This window comes from Mastacembelus armatus, chromosome 16 (genome assembly GCF_900324485.2).
Source record: "Mastacembelus armatus chromosome 16, fMasArm1.2, whole genome shotgun sequence".
NCBI lineage: Eukaryota > Metazoa > Chordata > Actinopteri > Synbranchiformes > Mastacembelidae > Mastacembelus > Mastacembelus armatus.
The window spans coordinates 22,938,841-22,962,061 of NC_046648.1; the positions used below are offsets into that span (position 1 = coordinate 22,938,841).

General features: G+C 42.2%; 1 protein-coding gene across 1 annotated transcript in view; it reads right to left on the reverse strand.

Annotated features, from left to right (window-relative positions):
- agmo (alkylglycerol monooxygenase) overlaps positions 1 to 23,221 on the reverse strand; it is a 39,331-nt gene that overhangs the window by 12,750 nt on the left and 3,360 nt on the right. The window contains exons 2-12 of the mRNA XM_026317746.1: positions 22,514 to 22,644; positions 21,787 to 21,938; positions 12,502 to 12,605; positions 12,239 to 12,334; positions 10,205 to 10,271; positions 9,883 to 9,948; positions 6,685 to 6,764; positions 6,172 to 6,306; positions 4,427 to 4,543; positions 1,333 to 1,415; positions 1,019 to 1,124 (exon numbers count right to left, since the gene is read on the reverse strand). Of these exons, the coding sequence (XP_026173531.1) occupies positions 1,019 to 1,124; positions 1,333 to 1,415; positions 4,427 to 4,543; positions 6,172 to 6,306; positions 6,685 to 6,764; positions 9,883 to 9,948; positions 10,205 to 10,271; positions 12,239 to 12,334; positions 12,502 to 12,605; positions 21,787 to 21,938; positions 22,514 to 22,644 (1,137 nt within the window). The remainder of the gene's footprint in view (positions 1 to 1,018; positions 1,125 to 1,332; positions 1,416 to 4,426; positions 4,544 to 6,171; positions 6,307 to 6,684; positions 6,765 to 9,882; positions 9,949 to 10,204; positions 10,272 to 12,238; positions 12,335 to 12,501; positions 12,606 to 21,786; positions 21,939 to 22,513; positions 22,645 to 23,221) is intronic.

The following is a 23,221-nucleotide window of genomic DNA, read 5'->3' on the forward strand; positions in this document are numbered from 1 at the left end:
ATCACAGAAAAACACACGACACATACATACATAAAACATTCATTTTCCAAAATAAAGACTTTCTACTCTCCAGTCCAGCTACTAAGAACAAATGATGCCTATGATGCTGCTGAAGCGCCACCTGTAGGAAAAATATCACATTTTTCTTATATGTGCTCACATGACAACATCAAGAAAGCTTTTGTTTTAGCTGGCGACCGTCAGTGTCCCCAGCTGAAATAACAACCCTGCTGTAGCTAATTCCACAACTTAAACTCCTGGTTGTTGTCTGGTGAGTGTGGTCTCTGCAGGCCAGTGTCTGCAGCATTTACTCAGACATAGTTTTCTTCAGGAAAAGCACCATTTTGTAAAACTAGAGAAAAGACTATGATTTTGGGGTTTTACAAACACTGATCATTTTCAGACTGGGATTTAGCAGCTAAATGAGTAGTTGTCAACAGCTGGACTCTTCCAGTTAAAGCGTAAATTGATTTCATTGTTAACAAACGCATATTAGTACTTTCTGTTTGATTCTAGGCTGTAAATAGCAGCAACTAACAGTCAGTGAAGCTAACGTTAGCTCAAAGTGTTAAACGGTAACGTCAGAGCTGCAGATTCTACACGTCGACGTCTACAGGGTCACAGGTCTTGGGGAGTATTACTACATATGTGAAAGGAGTTGTAAAGGGAGGCGCATGAAGTCTGACAAAGTGTTGGCTGGGTTTGAAGACGGCACATTAGAAAAAGATCCTGGTGGATGTGGACATGTGTGCAGCCCTCTCCTCAGCTCTGCTCCAGGCAACTGTCCTCACACGACATCAGTTTCTAACCACAGTAGCATAGTGCACCAGTATCTCCAAATGAATCATCAGTGAATGAGTTACTGAAGCAGAAAAACCACGGAGGTGTTAGCAATAAATATGTTTCCAGCATCAGGCTAAAAGTTTTTTGAGTAATATCATGTAAAGTTCCTAAACGTGAGCTAAATTGGCCTATTTGTTGATGGAGGAAGCAGAAACTACCAAGCAGGTCGTCTTACCTCTGTGGGCACAGCCAGTGAAGGCGTCAGGGGATTCACGTAGCCGCACCTCTGCACCATCACCATGACGACACAGCGAAGCATCTCCAAGACAGCGGCCGTGGGCCTGAGCACGGGGACACATCAACCAACAACACAACACCAAGGCTTAATCATACTGCAGACAGAAACCTTCACCTTATTGTCGCTCACCTCAAGGACGTTAATCACATTTTGCTGTGATGATGTTCCAGGAATAACTAAGTTAACCGAGTGGGCTCCCTGATGCGACATAAACATGAACATTAGCGCACAGGTAAACGTGTGTACCGTACCTCTGGTCGATGATGAAGCCCAGGGATGTGAGAGTGAGCAGAATGTAGCTGATCATCCCCAGAATGGTTAACTGGGAGAGCATCTAGGATCAAGATATATTTGCATGCCATGAGAAGTGCGGTTGGGGAAAAATACATTAGAATCTAAAGCTTAAATCAATATCATGGCTGGTTAAGTTACAATCACAGGAGACCTGACTGGGAGAGCAGTCAAAAACCGCATGGCTGTTTGACTGTTTACTTGGTAATGCCAACCAAAACATGTCTGACCTTCAGAATAAGTGCACTGGCACACACAGTATTCTGCAGCAAACACACTCCACCTCATACTTTACACTGACAAGGCTAGTTTACATAGATGCCCTAATCATCCCAGATGGGCCTTGACAGGGGACTTGACCACAGTGGAAGAGACTGCAAGTTTGAATCCTGATAGCCCCTGAAAGCAGCCAATACAACCAACACTGGAGCAGAAATCCCATGCAAATTCTTACTGACCTTTTCCGAGCTATTTGGGACACACACACAAAGTCGCACACACACACACACACACACACACGCAAGTACAGAACGTGATGTACGGTCTAATTTGTGTTCTCTAACCTACGGCCTTGGCTGAGGGCAGCAGCTGGAGGCCCGGTGTCTCCTGAGGATGCTGTGGGCTGTCGGTTTAGGTTTATATTTCTCTGACACTTAATCCAGAGCCTAACAGCCAGATCTCCCTGACTGCTCCCATACTGTACGGACCCAGAAGGCCATATATAGTAAACATAAAATCAACCTATCAACAGGACGCAATGAAATACTATTTCTTCATATATATCCAAGGGTCAAAATCCATAATCCTCAATAAGAACTATAATATCTGAGGTCTCATATGGGAACACAGAGGGATGATATGATTGTATTTCCTGTGAATCACACCAGGGGAATTTAGGGCTTGATCCATCTGTCGTCGTGAAGGAACAAAAGTCACCACCGACTTGTCAGAGTTTATTAAAGCAGAATGATCTTTGTATTTGAGTTCAAAGGCTACAGATACAGTTATTTTTAGTAAGAGGTGCATTGAGTGGAGAAATATTTTGGTATCAAAGGTTATGTGAACCTATCTGTGTTTAATAACCCAGGGGGCTCAGCACACCAGACGTGCTTGGTCACATGATCTCTCTTCGGTTCGGCTACCTATCACCCCTGGGGCTCGCCGCCGAGACGCCGCGCTCGACACGAAATCCTCCACAAATCCCTCAGTGTCATCAGGTGGCGTCTACATTTACAGGAATTCTTAGAGACACAAAGCAGCAAATGTTTCGTGCTTCTCTCATCGTGTTAATTTTTAATGTGATCAAGTGTCAACCTGTAGCAATAACAGCAGAGGACAGAAGTGAAACGTAACATCTGGTGGCAGCGCTGTGCCGTTAGCAGCAGACTGATTGTGTTATTCTGTTGTCCCTGGAGACAAAGCAAATTAACTCATTATTCAGGGCATTACTGCAGACGTTATTATGACAAAGTTCATGAGGGCTAGTTGGACAGAGTTACTACTGGGAAAATACTGTAACCAGCACCTCAGCAATGAAAAGTCTTTCTTCATACAGATCCTTTATTGTGGATAATGAATGTGAAATGTTTTTTAGAACTTTTCAGGGGGAATGTTTTATGTCATAAAAGCTCATGATCATTTCTGATTATTTTATGATCCAATATTTTGGGCTATTTTTCGCTCCTGATTGCAAGAGATGAAAATCTGAAGGAGAAAAAACATTGACCATATTTTTGTAAGTATAACATCTTAGTTTTTTTTTTTTCCAAAACACTATGTGGATTAGTTTGTCTTTGTTTGAAAGGCACAAATCTCAGGCCCATAGTGAAGTAAATGCTGTTTCACTGGTACTGACAGCGTAAATAAAACCCTGAGCTAATATGCTTCACTTTGTGGTATTGTATCGGACAATAAAAATGAACTTATAACGCCCTTAAGTGGGATTCTACACAATTTACGTTACTACATTATGGCAAATATTTGGACTTTTGTTGCTGTGTAGTGCTGTAAATTGTAACCGAGATGATTTCAGGTACTGAAGTGCAAACCATGAAGGCACTGATGGAGATTTGCTGTGAGGGCTGAATCTTGAGTTGGTCAGTCTCCCTCTCTGCCTCTACCAGCATCTGTTTAGGAAACCTATAATAAACCGTACATGTTGACCCGTTGATGAAATTGAAGAGTAGATTCCCTGTGGTTCCAAATTAACGCAAAACCATAAATTGTCCAGCAATGCATCATCAATTGTCAAGCTAAATAAGCAGCTAGCAAACATGTGGGTATAAATACATAACAGTGACATGATTTATTGTTGGGCTGGAGTGCTCACTTTGTTATTTTCCCTCCAAGTCCTGATTGCTGCATCCTGAAGGCTGTTTGGGTTGGGAAATGGTTGACTCGACAATCAAGGCGTTTGTGTTCACTGCTGGACCACCAGCTGGTGTTTCATTTGCCGAGAGGGAGAGCAAACCTCGACCCTGGAGGGAGGTGTGCGCATATGTGTGTGTGCGTGTGTGAGGGGGGACCACAACTGAAGGAGCACCACGGAGGTAGCGATCACAAAAAGACAGCGTTTTATCTGGGAGTTTGAAGGAGCTGGGCGTGACAGCACTTTCTGGCTAACCAAAGCTATGCCTAGGGAAAAACGCCTTCCAAAGATAACTGCTGAGGAGACCTGTTTCTTTTTTTTCTGAAGGAGGAGGAAGGGGGTCTTTTGGCTCGTCGAGTGGAAAATAATAGACAAAGGTTGTTTTAAAGGGGAATGCTGATCAGTCATTCTGTCATGATGTTAGGCAGAGCTAGTCTTTTCCTGCTGGCTAAGTAGAGGACTCTGCTCAACCATAGACCAGCCACAACAAACTACATAATTGGGTGAAATAATGTTGGCAAACAAACACACGAGGGAGTCTCAAGTTAAGAGCCGTGGACCACCTCGTCTCACCCTCTATGAGGGATTACAGTAGGCTAAGCCCAGCAGCAGTAAGTGTGCAGCCAGAAGGTCACCAGTTTCACTCTCAAAAAAACAACCTGAAATGTTCAGCGATGTGTACGTACCATTTTGTTTTCAAACAGGTCATGGTAAGTGCCCAACAGCAGCAGGAAGTGTAGGACCACGTAAACTTGTAAAGGCAGCGACCAGCTGGGCTCATGGGGCACTTCCTGTCCAGTAACCTGCATGAGAAAAATGAAAAATGCAATTCCCCAATCACTTTTTAGAGTAATTTCCTCGCAGCAGATGACATGCCCTGTTAAAATAACTGACAGCAGCATTGATTCAAGTGTCACTTCATGAGTTGACTTCCCAGTGCAGAAAAAAAGAGACTGACGACTGTGAAGACACATGAAGAACAGCGTGTTGTCCGTGTGTTGTCAACTGACAAAGGCATAAACAATAACCTCTTAACTCTTGGGACTTTGGAATATATTATATGTCCAAATAAACATTAATACATTAATATGTCTATGTTTCTTTCCATTTTTTTTAATCCTGTAAAACATTAAAACAGTTCTGGAGACTGGTTATGGTATGTGGGAGAACACAGGGGTCTAGCTGCTGACCTGCATCACAGGTCTCCCCATCTCCCCCTTACAAAACATAAATAAAAAAAAACTGCTTTGACTTGTCTTGTAATGTTTATAGCAGGAGGTATATGAGGAAATGACAAAAACAACACCAACTGAGGCCAAAGCCTTTAAAAAGCAACATGGCAAAAATTCCGAGGAAACCCTCGTCAGCTCAGTATGTTCAAGTCAGAATGAGTTCAAATTTGTTTTTGTGTGTTTATTTGTAGCAAAGAGGCTTTTTATTGCTTTAGTTTCCTACAGGCTGAATTTCAAAACTGGTGAAAATTAGCTTGTTGTGTTCCATCTACAAACTCATGCAGGATTTATTGGGTGTAGCGGTTTTCCCCAAACACTGAGAAACATATGAGTCCCTCCGTAAGAATTCCCTGAGTCATATGACCTGGTTTTGTCTGTCTCTGTGTCAAAACGATAAGTGATTAGGCCTGAGGGCTTCATGTTGAAACGCTTCCCTTTCTTGTGAGTGAAGAACAAAAACAAAACCAAAAAAAAAAAAAAAAAAAAAAAACCTGACCAATCATAGTTGCCTGTCTCTCATTCAGGGGGTTTCCCAGGATCCTGAAGAACCAAACCACCACATGTGGGTTCCCTCCGCATCCCATCCCCAACCCTGTACGTATTCCAGCAAGCTGTTCTGCTTATTCTCAAAGACCTGAAACATGTTCTTTCCTCCCTTTCTTTCTCTCACCACATATCAATGAGTCTACACGAAGCCTTTCAAGACATTTCAGTGAAATTCCAGCTCTGTCGTGTTTAGAATCACCCTGCTGAGTTTAAGGGGCCAATTTAATCGTAAAGACAAAGGGGAAGAAACTAAATATGTGACACCATCAATGTTATTTCAAAGTGAACCGCAGGGGCATACAACTGGAGCCTGAATTTCTGTCTGTGCACACACATACAAATACACACACACACACACACACACACACTTGCACTGAACTGAACTGCGTGCGGTTTGAAGCCCGCAGACTGCATTTAAAGACGGTGAAAATGAACTTATTGTGTTTCTTCTATAAAGGCTTTACAGCTTCTTATTTGATGTGGCAGTTTCTTGTAAAACTTTTAGAATATGTGAATCCTCCAATAAGGAATGCTCTGAGTCATTTAGGCCTGTGTTTTCAGTGTGTGAACGTTGGGTAATGAAGGCTGGGGTATTATTGTAAAAATATGTCTCCTTCAGCAATGATGAAAACAAAGATTTCTTTTCTACAGACCTTGGGAATGTCGGCGTGGTCACCCAGCCGAGATTTACCAGGTGTCCAACTTGGACCTTTGATGAAAGTTGACAGTTTGTCCCAGATAGTCTTGTAAGTGGTGGACCTTTCCCAAAGATATAAATAGTAGTGTAACTAAAAGAGAGAAACATGGGTCAAACATTAGTATAATATCAAACGCTGTGTTTATCTGATGCGTGTTAAAGAAGCAATAACTGTGATCATTAATCCTGAGTAGACGTGTTTCATGCTTTCATTGGGTGGGACATCGCTCATGCTGCGCTCTGCCAACGGTGAGGGAAGCAAAAACAGTCACAACATCCAGCTCCTGGCATTTCATTTTATTGGCCTCCATCACCTCAGCTGGGCAGTTTGTTTAGAGTGCAGTAATAATGTTATGGTTACAAAATGGCCACTCACACGGCGAGGGAAACATGAGCTCATGCCTCATCTACTGAAAATCGATGGCGAGCTGTTTGACCGATGACCGACTTACGGTATCATGGGACTAACCTGAACAGAGAGAATTTCAAATGTGTTGATTGGGAAGACCAGGCCATAAATCACTTTGTCTGTCTCTGGAGCAAAGGTACCTATGAAGGACACGGAGAGTTTTTACTGGAAAAACAATATAATATAAACACTTTAAACTTGTATTCTTCATTTCTTTCACCACATGGCAATCACAGCAAAGGCGTAAACGCAATCGTCCCAAAACTGACATATTATCACTTTGCAAAGCTGAAAAAAAACTTCTTAGCCATTTCACACATTCACACATTCATCAAACACAAAGCAACAGGAGCACTGACTGGAGTCCCCGGTCCTGCCTCCAGGTGACTGTAAGTGCAAATTTCATGCATTTAAGTTTAGGTTTGGTGGTAACTCAGTGGACCTGGTGATTCTCAGTGAGTCACATCACCCTGGTCATATTCACAGAGTTTCACACATTCACACCTGGAAACCGCCCAGTTCAGTCGGACCCGCCGCCCCCTGAGTAGCTCGACTGCAGTAGCTCAGGTTAAGGGCCTCGCCCAAAGGCACCACAGTGATGATGATGAGGGAGGGGCCACATATTGATTTTTCACTTGTCCCATCCAAATTTAATCCTTCCAGGAGAGGTCTGAACCTTCCAGGTACAAGCTCACTTCTCTAACTTTTAGGCCATTCGCACCATTTGAGCTTGTGCAGCTTTAAACACATCTGCTTGGGACTGATAAAGCAGCACTAGGAAGGATTTTGAAGACAAGTTGATACCAGGGGACAAGATAATTTCAACCCACACTCACCAGATTTACGCAGAAGCGAAAAGTATTAAGCTTGCTCCTAAAGAGCATTAGAAATGTTTGTTCCACAACCTCTGGGAAAAACATCTGCATCCACAGAGGAAAAAAACGTATCCAAAGCACATCCGCATTACCTAAAGCTCAAAACAACCTCTAACATTTAATGAAAAATTGCCAGTTTAATGGCTTGAAGCAAACCTACTGTTTGTATAGCCCGAGCTCTCTTCAACAAAAGAAGAGGAGTGGCCTCTTCTTTTTGTAGTTCTAATGGGTCACACCACAACTTTGGGTTGCAATTTGTGTTGGGATTGCTGTCTGCCGCTGCTGCTGTGTGAATTTGTGTGTCTCTGTGTGTATCTGTTTGTGTCTGATTCAGTGAATGTATGTGTGTGTCCGTATGTGTGCGATTGTGTGTCTGTGAGTATATTTCTGAATGCATTAGTATATGTTTGTGTTTGTGTGTCCGAGTACATCTGTGTGTATCTGTGTGTGAGTGTGGATGTCTGTAGGTATGTGTCTTCTTGTCTGTGCATGAATTTGTCCTTTGTGTATTTATGTGTGTGTCTTTATGTGTGAAGGGGTGTGTCCAAGGTTGTGTGTGTATGTGAGTATATTTTTTAAATGTATTAGTATATGTGTGTCTGTGTCTGAGCACATCTTGAAGCGTGTGTCTGTATGTGTGTATCTTTTTTGTCTATGTGTATGAATGATTGTGTTTTTGTGCATCTGTGTGTATGTGTATGCCTGTATTTGTGTATTTGTGTGTCTGTATCAATGCATGTATGTGTGTGTCTGTTGTGTGCAGGCGTATGTCCAGGGATTTGTGCGACTGTGTGTCTGAGTATATATGTGTGCCTGTTTGAGTCTGATCACATCTGGATGTGTGTCTGAGTGTGTGTCTGTATGTGAGTGTATCTTTTGTCTATGTGGATGAATGATTGTGTTTTTGTGCATCTGTGCGTATGTATCTGCCTGTGTTTGTGTATTTGTGTATATTTGTATGTGTGTGTCTGTATGTGTCCAGAGATGTGTCTGATTGTGTGTCCATGAGTATATTTGTGAATGTATTAGTATATGTGTTTATGTTTGTGTGTCTGAGTACATCTGGACATGTCTGTCTGTGTGTGTGTATCTTTGTCTATGTGTATGAATGATTGTGTTTGTGTGCATCTGTGTGTGTGTCTGCATGTATTTGTGTTTTATGTATTTGTGTTTTTGTGTGTCTGTGTGTGTATTTGTATGTCTGTATCAATGCATGCATGTGTGTGCAGAGGTGTGTCCAGGGGTTTGTGCGATTATGTGTCTGTGAGTATATTTGTGAATGTGTTTGTATATGTGTGTCTGAGCACATCTGGACGTGTGTGTCTGAGTGTATGTCCATATGTGTGTGTATCTTTTTGTCTGTGTATGAATGATTGTGTTTTTGTGCATCTGTGTGTATGTGTCTGCCTGTGTTTTTGTGTGTATCAAAATGCATGTATGTGTGTGTCTGTTGTGTGTCTGCATGTGTCCAGGGGTGTGTATGATTGTATATTTGTGAATGTATGTTTGTGAACGTATTAGTATGTGTGTTTCTGTTTGTGTGTCTGAGCACATCTGGTCGTGTGTATGTTGTGCTAACTTGACACCTGTCTGAAACACAGCGTGTCGCAGAGGTTTGACATCAGTCGTCTGATCTACAGCAGCTGTATTTACAACTGCTCTTCTGGTTACCATGGAGATGTCACCTGTTTACTGTCTGTCAGACAGAGATTGGCGTGAAATAACCCCCTCCAACTCTGGCTGACCACGACTAGGCCGTGACTCATATTGGAAAAAACCGTTGATTTTGTAAGAGACCAGACTCTGTGTGAAAAATGCGTCTGTGGGGTCAGAAATGTGGCCTCTGGAGCCATTTACCAAATCCGCCATCTCAGCTTCCCAGCTCAAGATCCTGCTCTTATTTAACATGGGAGTGAATGGAGCAGTTGGATGGTACTCCTGTCCTATTAAGGCTCAGCACAAGAAACGTGCAAGTCTGGTGCTTTTAGTGGTCACGTGTCCTTATGTGCAAAGTTTCATTTAAAGGTAATTCAACACAACAATAAACAAATAAAAAGCAGTGAAGAAATGTGCATCATAAATGCCACTGGGTGGCTATATATCAACCCAGCCAGGAGCTGCCTTCCTCCTTTAACAACCTTTAACATCCTTTCTTCCTGTCTCCTCTGACAGCAGCTGCAGATAACTGCACTGTTTTTTTTTTTTTTAGTACTGTCTGATGCAGAAACTGCAGTATAAATACTTTTATAAACACTCTCAGCTCAGTGATCTAATGTATGTTGAGAACTATGTCATATGCCAATATTTTAAACAGAGTTATCAGTATGGTGGAAGTGAAAAGACAACCAGGAATAAAAGCAAACATCCGATTATGTTTTCTTACCAAATAATCGATCCCAAACGATGAGAATTCCACCATAATTTTTGTCAATGCAGTAAAGGTTTCTCCCTGTTGAGATAATGCTCAGTGAGGTTACCACAGAAATGACTGGAATTCTTAAAAAACCCTAAGTCCTTAGACCCAAATGCCCCATCATCATTCCATCCCATGTCTCAGGGGTCAACCTGCCAACAAAGAAACTAACTGGACAAAGTTACACATAATCATAACCATAAACAGACATCAGCCATTATCTAATATTTGACTTGACGATGTGCCATCTCATGCTCAAACATTAGAAAATAAGAAGGTAAGATTGTCACACCATGATGAACTCTATGATGTTTTGGGGTGTTGAAGATCCACTCCAAAGGTCCAAGGTCTCTGATCAACTGAAAGAAAACAATATATCGATCATGAATGTTACATATTTTAAATTGTGACAACTTCTGTCATTTCTCATGTGAACAAAACAAACGCAACAATATAAATGTCTTCTAGGAGAAACTGCCCACTCAATGTCACAACATATCACATCTCCCTTTTCTATATGACAGTCAGCTTTTCCCCTTACCTTCCAGTGAGGCTGTCCAAAAAGGCTGAAGACATTTATATGATTATATTCTTATTTATGAACAACATGTAATTCTGGCTAGTTTTGTTCCAGCAACCAAAACCAAAACGCTGTTTGTCGTGACAGTGTTGGAGGAAAGGCCATGGAGTCTGAAGAATGAAAAGGATTCTTATGCTCCCCTGAGGACCATGAGAATCCTGCACGCAAAACATTTTGGCCAAATGATGGAACGAGTGGAAAGGTCATAGTGTCAAAAAAATACAGAAGATTCATCATCTGGGAAGCTTGACACATGTATTGGCAACGTGTGCATTAGATGTTGATGCTTCTAATGTATAAATGGAAATTCTGGACTAATGATGGTAATAAGACATTAATCATGTTGCTGTAAGTTTAGGTTTAACTTCTGAGGAAAATGAATATTAACATGGTTATTATTATTGTTGGAAGAACAACATTCTACACATCAATATTTAATGACCGGGAGCATAAAAACCATTTTCGGGGGAAAGATGACAAGTGCCAAGAGCAGAGATGTTGACACTGGTGATAATGGTAAAACCATTAACACACGCATGCTAAAAATATACATATGTACTTGAATGCATCGTGAGTATGTTGTGTGTGTAAATAACTAAAACTCTGATATCATACCAGTGCCCAGAGGCACAGGGGTCACACAGCTTTCGCACAGTTCATGTTTCTTTTTTTGTGACCCTCAGACATTTCGATGTTTCTCATCAGTACGTCAGACTGCTCATACTGGAGAAAAGTGCATGGCTGGACAGAATTTCTCAGTGATTCATTATTTCCATGTGATGCCTGTGTCTGGCAGCTGAGCGTGAGATTTTTATCTTGAATGAAAAGGGTTGCCACCACTTCGCTGCAGTACTGAGGCTGCAGCAAATAGTGTGCCAATAAATTACATGACATCAAAAAAAGCCCATAAAGCAGGCATAAATTACATCCCTTCAGAAAATTGTGACTATTACGACTCTCACTAATAGTGCACTAAAAGACGCAAGGCGTTCCAAATCCATTCATTCCCTCTAACGATCGTGGGGATTGTAAAAGTGATACTCCCAGTCACTTTAAAGGCAGACAGAGTGGTCATGCTTCTGTTTGGAATATTTCATAAACTCTCATTATTTTTTATTGAACACAGGTTCCAATGCAACACAGAATCTACAAAGGCTCAACTTAGCAGCCCGATTAGTATTGGCAAGAGGAGGAAGACAACTACAGACTTTACAACAGTGGAAATACATGTAAAGTCATACACAACTGGAGACACTGGTTGACTAATGTACCATATAGAAACATTCATGTTAACAATATCTATAAACCTGTTTAATCATGTACCTGTAACACAGCAACTGCTTATAAAATGTTAGTGATGGATTGAATTATTTGGTTTGCCTGACCAACACTGAAAAATTGCAATAAATAAAACACAAAACTAAAGGTAATCAAGTGACGTTCTCTAACTCTAGAAGTGGAAACTGGTAATTTACTGAAACATACTTGAATAAATAAGTGACTATCAACTGATCATCCATTTCGTCTACTCTATACACAGGACTTGAGCACAGTGAGCAAGCTGTTAATTATTATCTCACACACTGTACTGTACTTTGTAACATGGTTCTGTGACATGTTGTGCAAATCTAGTAATGACCATCTATAATCATCAATACATCTGAGTATAAATGGCCATGCCGACATTGTTTTAGTGTTCAGAGACGAAGTGATTACCAAACCCATAACCACAGCTTTAACATTTACCTCTGTGTGGATCCAGAACTGGTAGAGCAGGTTTAACTGTATATGAACAGCAAATAACGACGGAGGCACAGCCAGAGCCATGGGCAGGTAGAAAATCTGACGACAGAAGAAAAATTAATAGAGTCTGACAAATCTCCTGCAGCATCTTCACAGAAACCCCATGGGACAAATAGCAGGGTTGAAAAACTGAAGCCTGTCCTCTATTGAAGGTGCTCTTTCATTAACACACTGAGCAGGCTTTAACAGGAAGACTAAGGTTTTACCCATGATGAAAGCTGCTGGGTGAGGGACTGTCGTAGGGCAGTGGTGAGGTTGTAGTACTCTGAGCTGTGGTGAACCTGGTGTGCAGCCCAGAGGATTGCCACTTCTAGAGAAAATGACACAGAAACAACATAAAACATGAGCCTGAGACTCCAAATCCCACAGGAGGTTATCACCTCATTCACCTTATGAGTGTCACAGAGCTAACAGCAGCCACATAACTTTCCATACAAGCTGCTTCATGGACAGGCCTTGAACCCTCGCACACATTCAGACGACTTTAAATCACCACAAGTGAGTGATTTATCTCAACAATCAACCCCACAGATGAGTAACTAGACACTTTCCTCCCCCAGAAGGAGCCATTCTGGTCCAGCTCCTGGCCAGCCGTGATGAAAAGCCGAGGCTTGAGTCTCACTGGTCATTGGGGGGATTTCAGGCTGTTATGGCGGCTGGGATACTTGGCTGCAGCTGGTTAGAATCCAGTCTGATGTCCCAGTGCTCCAGTTTACATTCCTCTGCTGTGTTGTGATACTTGCTACATTAATATCTGTGTTACACTTCATTTTAACATCCAAAGGGAGCATGCTTGTTAAGTTTCACTGGATCTCTGGGCCACTTCCGGACCACCCTGTCCGCTCTGTGCTTCTTGGCACCTCCTGTCCACTTTAACTTCTGCTGCCATATAAGACAGAACCATAACCTTCAAATGTCACAGAACCACAAAGCCGAGTTTTCACGTGGCACCGTTAATGTGTGATGGGATGCATGATTACTGAATCAACTATCCACCAGTTAACCTTATATTAAATAGATTAACAATGAATCAATGAGCTCACGACGTGCATAACTGTGTTTCTTTTTAGCCTGATGACGTTGCATTTTTCAGTTTATCTAAAGAGTTCTTTGCGGTTCTAGCATCCCAAGAGCCTTTCCTTTAAAAGGTTTAGCTCAGTTATTTGGGAACACACTTGATTTTTGCCACAGGGTTAAGACAAGAAGACTGATACCAAAATATGTTCTAAATATATGCCACCATCAGCAGATGGTTAGTTTATTTTGCATAAAAGGCTGAAAACAGCTAGTGTGGCTCTGGCCATGAGTCATAAAAGGTTTTTTTCACAAAATGTCAAACTAAAATAGACCTACAAAAATCATTAAAACTGAAGCTGTGACATTTACACACAGCAACTGCACTCAAGCACACATATATCTGTGCGTGCAGCAACAACACATGCCTACACACATTCATGCAGCTGTGGCAATGCTCACTTTTATTTTGAGAAAATCATTCAAAAGCCACATCTTGAATTCTTCCTCTGTGACTGTTTAATAAACTTGTGAATTATATTTGGGCCAGGAGTCGTAAAACCCAATGGGTCGAGGGTCCGCCACACCTGTACAAACACACTGCTGTGAAGTGAAGGTGAGTGCTGTGTGATCGGATGTGATCACGATCAGTGAAACTGAGGTGGAATTCCTCATGCATTTGGGGAAACCCTCAGGAGCTCAGACCGAAAGCTGCAGCTCTTGAGCAATACTCCACACCTCACTTATTTAACAGGGTTATTGCTGGATTTCAGCAGGTGTGAGAGAATAAATGTCATAGTGGAAGTTTTTGAAAATGTCACAAAACAGTGTTAAATGGTGTTTTTGGATCGGCTCGACAGCGAGCAACAGAGTTGGATTTTATTTGCCCTCTCAATGCAGCTGACAGTCTGCAGACAAGGCATGAGTGTGAGAGGGGAGGAGAGGGAACATAAGACTCTACAGCAGGCAAGCACAAAAATTATGACGTCTCTTCCGCTTTAAATCATGGGGGATTCAGAGATTAACTGTTCTGCTAAGAAACATATTGAGAGGATAATCCAGCCTTTGTTTAATTCAAGCAGCCTGAGTCTGTTTCTTTTTTCTGCTCACTGGAGTCGTGCTTGGCAGGGTCCAGGACTAAAGGCGGTTAAGATTGATGCTTGTTGTCATTGATAGGAAGTAGGAACTGCTAGGCTTCACTGCAAGCTCATGTCCTCATCTCTGGACTCGACGGGACACTGCATAGTTTGGCAGGGCCTATTCAGGAGGGAAGCCCCATTAATGGTGAGAACCAATGCCACAGAGTCCATATTCCCAGAAAAAGCGGAGAAACGCTGAGGACGGCACTTCCATATGGCCTCTGGTGAGTCTCAACTCAAGATTTCTCAGGAATAATAAGGATGAGTGCACGCTAATCAGGTGATGGACAGTGCTCCCAGTAAAAAATGACAGCATTCATCGTTTATCGTTGTTTACCTAACATGGACCTCCAGAGCCAGCGTGAATTATGAGTATTGTCTGTCAGCAACAAGTAATGTGATGTTATTGCACCACAAAGGTAGATAGCTAACCCATGACATAGAGATATTACTTCTCAAACTTCAACAACAATGTTTTTGTCCAGAAAGTATTTAAAGAAAAGATGTGAGCTGTGTGTGATGGGTGGGATGTGTGATGTGAGCATCACAAACAAAATGCCACCCACCACCACTTTGGGTTGCAGGCAGACACCAAAAACCTTGAGATATAAGCCAAACATTTCCACCGTGAGTGAGATGTTTTTATTAATTTATGGAAACCAACCTTTTATAAATGTAATACTTCCTGTAATAGGGCAGTAGTACAAACACAGTAACCCAATTTATGGTGCCCACTGTTGTCTTTTATTAGAAACCCTGTCAATTATGATTGCATGGCTTTCTCCGACGACACCAAACCCTGTGCAACAGGAAATAAGCATTAGTGCTCTGGTCTTCTGGGAATAACAAGAGAAGCACTGGCAGCGGGTGAGGTAATATTTTATGATATGGGTTGAATTATATCACGACACATAATCAAGGCCAGTAAGTTATAATCAGACATGTTATGTGACTGAGTTAGACCTTAACACAGTCTGTTTACACCGACCTCAACCCTGTCAGGAGCAGTGCTTACATAACCAGAATCATATAAACGCAAGAACCAAAGTCCTGTTGAGCTCCATAAATTCAGCTCCAGTATGGGCCCTCACTAAGTGCCAATAATTATCAAACTGCACCTTGAATACTGCTGCTATAAAAAGAAAGTATGACCAGAGAAAAGAAAAATAATCAGAGCAGAAGGAGATCTAAATTGACCATTTTTAACCACTAAAACCTTATGAAATGCTTTTACAGTTACATCAATCAGCTGCCTTAGCCATCACCCTAAGCGACAAACTCTTGGCACTAACAAGCAGTGTCCTTCATGTGCAGCCCTCTGAGTGGTGGGCTGCCCTGTCAATCACAGTGGTAATGGGCTGTGAACAGCCCTCCAGTGTTTGGTTTTTAAGGGCTCTTGGATGGGGTGCCAACCCAAACACCGAGCGCTGGACTCGGTGGGATGGTCGTCCAACTCTCCTCCACTGCTGCCATACTTCATGCTGTCCACACACACACACACACACACTAAACCAAACACACTAACCCCAGTGAGGCCCACTTACAGCTCTAACAAAAAGGGTGTAAAAACTATAGAACGTGATGTGTGAGGTCAAACGGCTTTTCTCTTGTATCTATCTTTGAAATCTTTATCGATTTATTGTAACACCAGTTCTGTTCGTTGTAAACTACTGAAACGCAAAAGACAGAAATGTCTATTTTCACTTTTACTCTTTGTTGCAAACTGTTAACACATGGAAGTCAATGAAACTGTTCCCAATTCATTACAGAGTTTAGATTTGATGCTGTGAGAACTCGTGGTTCAGTGGGTTCAGTCTCTCTTGGATAAAATCTTCCAGGTATGGCAGGACAATAAATGGAATATAAACTCTTTTCAGCTACAGCGATGATTTTAAATGATTCCTCTCTGAAAAATGCGGAAAGACCAAAACATGACAAACATATTTTTCAATCCCACAAGACAAGAAAAGAAAAAGTAATAATGGACCAGCCGTTTTTATACCACTTCATAGACTGAATGATAGAACCAGATTGTCTCATTAACAGCTATGAATTATAACAGAAGTCTGTTGTGTTTCTTGCCCTTAAGGTTTTTCTTTCTAACCTCATCACTGAAACACAGAGCCCATCCGTTAACATTGCTGAATAAAGGGTTTGATAAAGGGAAGAACTGCAGACAAAATGCTAATCTTTTCAACCTCTCAATCCACGTGTGAGGCATTTGCCCTCATATTCATCGTTCTTTTTCACACTTCGTCCCTCCAATCAGTGGAGGCTTGTTCTCAGCAGCATCGGCAGTGGAAATCTCTTCGTCTGTCAACACCGTTGACAGAGGGAAGTCTGCCCATGTAGCGAGCGGAGCACATGAGGGCAGCAGACAGCCAGACTGTGGCCTCTGCTGAGCTCAGCGACCCACTCAATGATCACAACACACTCTTCTTTTCTACACTTTGTTTAAATGCTCTACATACAGACCCTGTGGACATTATCCCTTTGTGATGTTTAATCTGACCAGTCCCTCTCTCTCCTCAGACATTCCCTCTTTCATCACATACACAGCCAGCAGAGAGAGAGAGAGAGCAGAGTGACCTACAGATGTTATCTCTGCCTCCCATGAGGCCTTTCACTTGCTTTCTTCTGCTGCAGCGAGCGAGACCCCCACATCCTGACTAAACCATACCGACAGAACCAGCAAACCAAGCAGGGGCCTGGATTCTTTTGTCGGCCACGCAACCTGCGTCGGGCCAGGAACTTGCCGTCAGAGCAAAGATTTATGGAGCCCCAGCCACCCAGGGGCAGATTAACCCCCCCCAACTCCCTCAACCCTGCCACACAGCCAGGACGATCTCCTCTTTAAACAATAACATCCATGTCGGCTATGTCTCCCTGGGGAAGGAGGACAGCAGAGCGGAGCAGAGGAGTGCTGAGCACATCTGTTTGTCTTAACAACCGCTGCTGTCTGCAGCGCTGAAGGGGAGGTGGGGGGCATACCAGCTAGCACGTAGAGGATGTAGGAAGGTGGCAGGACAACTGAACTAATGGGTGGGATAGAAATGACGAGACAGAATCTGCAAAACAAAAGACGCAGAGAAACACAGAGACAAGCTCACAGTGAGAGGGACACCTGGGACCAAGAGGAGAGTCTGTAGCGTAAGAGGAGAGTCTGCAATTCCAGCTAAGGACTGTTGATATTTTGATCAGCACCTATACAAATCCACAACCTGACCTGTCCAGGGTGGACCCCTGCCTTTCACCCAAAGAGAGCTGGGATAGGCTCCAGCAGATCCCTGAGAGCCTAAATAGGAATAAGCGGGTATAGATGATGGATGGATGGATGATTTGTGCTGAACTAGTGGACTTTAAGAACCAAAAAAGAATCCAACCTATAACATGATTTCAAACTTTTCAAATATTCAGTCTCCCTCCCTTCTCTGCCTGATCAAATTGAATTGGTTTACATCAAATTAAAGAGGTAATGATACCATTTCATGTGCCCTTTAGATGATGCCCTGATGGCTCTGAGCTATAAGTGTAACTCAGCAGCAGCAGTTAGTGTGGTGAGACGACTGCAGCCTAACTCCATTACCTCACATATAATCAGTGTACGGACAGCTGACTGGCTGATTAATGGCTTCAGCCTGGCTGGCATGCCTGGATATAGATGCTGCTTTGGAGTAGAGCTGCTATTAGTGGTGCTTGCGATATGAGGTTAGAATAAACAGAATCAACAGGCCTGTCAACAACACGGCCCGTCCGAACCAAGTCGGCCTCCGGCTCATCCAAAACCGTCTGGTTCCAGGCTGGTTGAAAATAGAAGAGTTTTGAGCATATATAGTGTGTCTGAGAGTGGCCGGGATGGGAAACGGCAGAAAAAATGCAGAATGTGTTTTCCATTCTTGTCAGTCACCAGGTTATTGAACCGAAGTGTTTACATAAAGATCGCTTAGGTGGCTGTTAATACAAAAACCACCAGTGAAATGTTCAGCAAAGATCATGTTATTTCAGAGAGAGAGAGTTATATAATACTGTCACAACTGAACTGAACTGTCACACAACTGGAAACCTGCTTAGTTTGTCTCATGAAAAGCAAAATGTACCTGTGCAAACTCTAACAAGAACAAATACTGTACAAAAACAGGTTTCGTTAGGTGAATACTATAGTATTGATTCTGGGAAACCTACCAATGAATTTAAGCAAATATTGACATCCAGAGCTGAGATAAGATTTCAGTTAAGTCTGTGTGCACAAAAGTTATTCAAATGTTTGAAATTCCATATTTACCTCAAACTTTAACCGCAGTTGTTGTTCGTCTGTGCAGATTCAGACCAAATGCCAAGTGAAGGCCACAAATGCGATCTAGTCACAGACTTTTGCTAATATTTCTGTCAGTCCTGAATTTCATCCAGGCCTACATGCCTGCACACTGGTGTAGCTCGGTTTCCCTTCAGTCTGTTGCTATCTCCAAGATCAGTGTCTGGCAAGAGTGAAGCTGAGTAGTAATGTCTCCTCAGTAAAGATGGCATCAGCACAGGCAACTGACCGCCTTTCAGTATTTTCCACTTCATTATCTTCAAGCTGCCCTTTCATGTGGAAGTCATGAGAGGGAAACTATGAAAAAAGGGCCATAAAACTGGTCAAACTGAGAATGATCTTATGTACTGGGTTTAATAAGGGCTCCCAGAAGAGGATGTCACTTTTGCTCCTTTTTGCAGTTTTCTGTTCCTTTCCTTTATTATACAATACTAAGATTTATAGCTCGTATGTCTTGAGATGCCTTGTCCCTGTTGTTTTCATGCAAAAACTGGTCAAATTGTGAAGCAGTTCCAAGATGAGTGAAATATAACAAAACATGCCCAGCTAAAGAGCATTGTTACACAACATTTTGACACTCATTAAACTGCTGGAAAATACTTTCTAGCTGCCTCCTACATATGTCTCTTTCCTCAGTACTTCATCTCTCCCAGACATTGGAATATTTTGGTTGAACCCTGCTCTGGAAAGAGCCAGAGGTCAAAATCTGGTTGACCGAGATGACCTCCGACCAGAGTGAGGAGTGAGGACCGTGCCGGCTATGTCCTGCGGTCGGAGAGAGCCGCTTCCCTTTGGTAACAAGGGAAAAAGCTTATATATCCTGAGTGAGCGGTGCAGGCACTCAGCACCAGACAATTATCTGCGACCCCACAATGTTCCATAATAACAACCTCAACAGGCTGGAAAAAGTGGAAATGAAAGCAAGTGGAAAGTTTTTTTTTTTTTTTTTTTTTTTAAATTTTGAGACATAAAAATGATTCTGCAGTTCAAAAATAAAAGAACTCCAACCAAATAAACAGGGCAGATACAGGATACTGCTGTACTGCAGGATTTTCATACTTCATTAAAGGTTCTTTTAGTTTTGAGCTCTCAGCTTCTCTGAGGTGAGTATTATCATTGTTGGATCATCAACTTTCAAAAGACTCCTGCATGCTGCTTGCCCTCAGCCAAATGCTTTAGCAGCCATTGTTACAGGTGTTGATCACTGTGTGTTTAAATCCATCATCTAAAAAAAACATTCCACATGTTCTGTTCCCAAGTTCCATTTTGGATTATTAGTTGCAGCAGTTGCAATATGAGAGCTGAGACACTACCACCCTAAACTTTTATACTGAGGTCACAGTGAAACTAGACTCAAGATAACGAAGGCACTTAGGAAGGCACGGATCACATGTTAACACCAAGTGTGAGGGCACAAACACATAGCAGTTATCACAGACACATGGCAGGCATCAAAGGTCAAAGTTCACAGAGGGCAACTGATGATCAAGAGACAAATGACAGAAAATCATTAACACAGCTGGATTTAGGCATAACTGAGAACAACACAGAGGAGAAAAAAAAAAAGACACTGCTAAGATACTTTCCTTGTTGATAGAATCCATCTGTAATACTCGTGTGTACACATGAACGTCTCTCTGTAACAACAACAGATCTTTGTACAGTCTGATACTACCTGCACTTTCTTTACTCTTTGAAATACATGATATCCACAATAATATGCAGCAAGGTATGTCCCTGTGCAGGGATAATGTTGGTTTATCATCCGCATTAAAGTTGCTGTTCAAAACAGACACCACTATGATAGTAACAAGACCTTTTCAGTGCCATGATATAGGGGGCTAAAAATATTTCCATGCTAAAAGCGAAGCAGTGCAATAGTATAAAAATGAGAACCAGAGTGCATCTGCATGAAACGTCCTGTGGCAATGTTCTCAGTCACCTCAAAATCATGTCGGGCAGTTCTTGGCGAGCTGCAGCAGACGCTTTGAAAACACAGCTCTGGTTTAGCCCAATTCTAACATCAACACCGCGGCAGTGGACTTTTATCCAAAACTATGTGGACAAGACGGCGGGCAGCTTGATGTGCCACTGACACAAATAAACAGCAGAGCAGCCCACAAATAAATACCTCTCTTCCGGTGTGCTGTGTGGCAGCTGAGCATCTGGCACGTGCATCACTGAGCCAAAACATATGGAAAGAGTCATTTTTAAAAGATGTTGAGCCACTACTGCAGAAACGCTGTATCCGGAACATAATTTTTATTTCTGTTTTTTTATAGTGATTCTGCAGGACATCGGTGCTTCAGAGCCATGACTATATACAGCCTGTTGCTGTGACAGCTCCGGGTTAAGACCACAGTCCTCAGGAGACCATGGCCTCTCACATCTGCACAGCTCTAAACCAGCTGGATGTAAGTCAAAAATAATTGCTTCCTCTACAAAGTCCAGGAAAGCATGATGTGTATGCTATCTCCATGACCCCTCCCTGCAGAGATGGCAACTAAACCAACATTTTACAACCATCTCTCATCAGTTCGCTTTGTAGATTTTTGTTAGTACAATCTAAGAGACACATGAAAGAGGAGGATTAGAATAGTTTGGTACTGGAAGACAGTGGATATATATATATATATATATACATATATATATATATATATACATATACATATATATATATATATTCATATACACACATACATACTTTCCATATGTACGGATAAGGTATAGGTTGTTTGTGTTTCTATTTTATTTTCCCCCAGCAAGGAAAGGCTGTCACTATATTATATATATGTATTGGATGTTTTGAGCGAGCGTCACTTTTGCATTGCTCCTCTGAACACTCTAATTATAAAACACTCTGGAGGTGCAGGCTTGTTTCTGTGTAATGCACAGAACAGAAACACACACAGCAATAAGTGGATGGCAACAAAAAAGGATGAATGTGAAAAAAACTACTATTTACACTGATAAAGTACCGAGTCTGACCTTTTTCTGTCGGCTGTGTGAGTGTTTGGTGCTGGTACCATGAGCAAAGCGGTGGACCCAGTAGTAGCAGAAGTCCACTCCCACGAGGGTAAACCACCAAGTCCAGGCAGAGTCCCAGGGCAGCTCCACCAGGCGGTACCGTTCCCACACATAAATGTAAGCAGTCAGCTCACAGCCTCTCACCAACAAGCTGAAGGGGGACACCAGAGCTCTAGGTCAGTTCATGCTACAGCTGGCCTGTGCTGTGTTTATCTGCTCACTCTGTGCCTCACGCCAAGACAAGACAAATCAAAGGCACAAGAAAAACAAAAAAGAAAGAAACAAAACCCCTGCAGCTTGTGTTGCCCTCATGATCCCATAAACTAGACATAAGAGGAATACATAACTTTGAGTCCTGTTTGACCAACAACATTTTATCAAGTCCTGCTCTTATGTGGACCTTGCTGGCCGGACTGATCAGAGAGGTGCTAGTGAGAAATCAATCCTAAATAATAAAAGTAAAAGATAATTATCCCCAGTGCACCTTTTGAAACGCTTCTCGCTGCCCATGTCACATTAGAAAAGTCTGACCAAGGGAATCATGGATCATGTCGGTGAAACAATATTTCACTCAAGACCAGAGAGCCAGTTATGATAAAGTTAAAAATGTCCAACAAAAAACATACAAGTAAAATAGTTCATCAAGTAGCATATTACTTTGTCTGGTATGCCATGCAGTATGACCATACGGTCATATCGAACAGCGTGACCTGCCCCAGCACTCACTGTGGGAGTCTGGAGATCATTCCAGCAGATATGGAGGTGAGTCCATCACTGACTGTGACCACCGAGGCTCCTGTCTTCAGCACACCCACCACCAGCTCCAGCAGCATCAGCCCTACAAAGACAGGAGTGGCCTGCACACACACACACACACGCACGCACACACACACAGGGAGTCACGATTAGGCACGGTTACAAACTCTGAAAACAAAACGGTCACTATTTCTTTGGCCAGTTGTTTTGAGCTTCAGTATTTATTTTGGCAGATGAGCTAAAAGCTGACAGGACTTTCATGTTTTGTGGTCCATGATGTTTGTTTCACTGTGTGAGGCTGGATCAGCAGGTCCAACCCCACATTGTATTGGCAGATTGGAAATCACAAGCACTGGTCTCAGCAGAACAGCTCTGGAGGTAATAATGATCTCAGTGACTGAGGTAAAGACTAACAAACCATCACCTATTTACTTTTTTATCTACGTCAGGTGGAAGCTGAGCAAACACAATAAGGAGTTAGGAGAAACATGGAAATGGAAACAACTAGCAGGTATTGCAAACCAGTTAATTATTCAGCAAAGTTTGACTAAGTCTAAGCAGAAAATACAAAGAATATTTATATTCTCTGTTTATATGTTATATGGAGGTTCTTCTGTGATGGTAAGTAATGCAGAACCAAAAGCAAATGGATTGAAATGGCTGCATGCATTTTAAGAT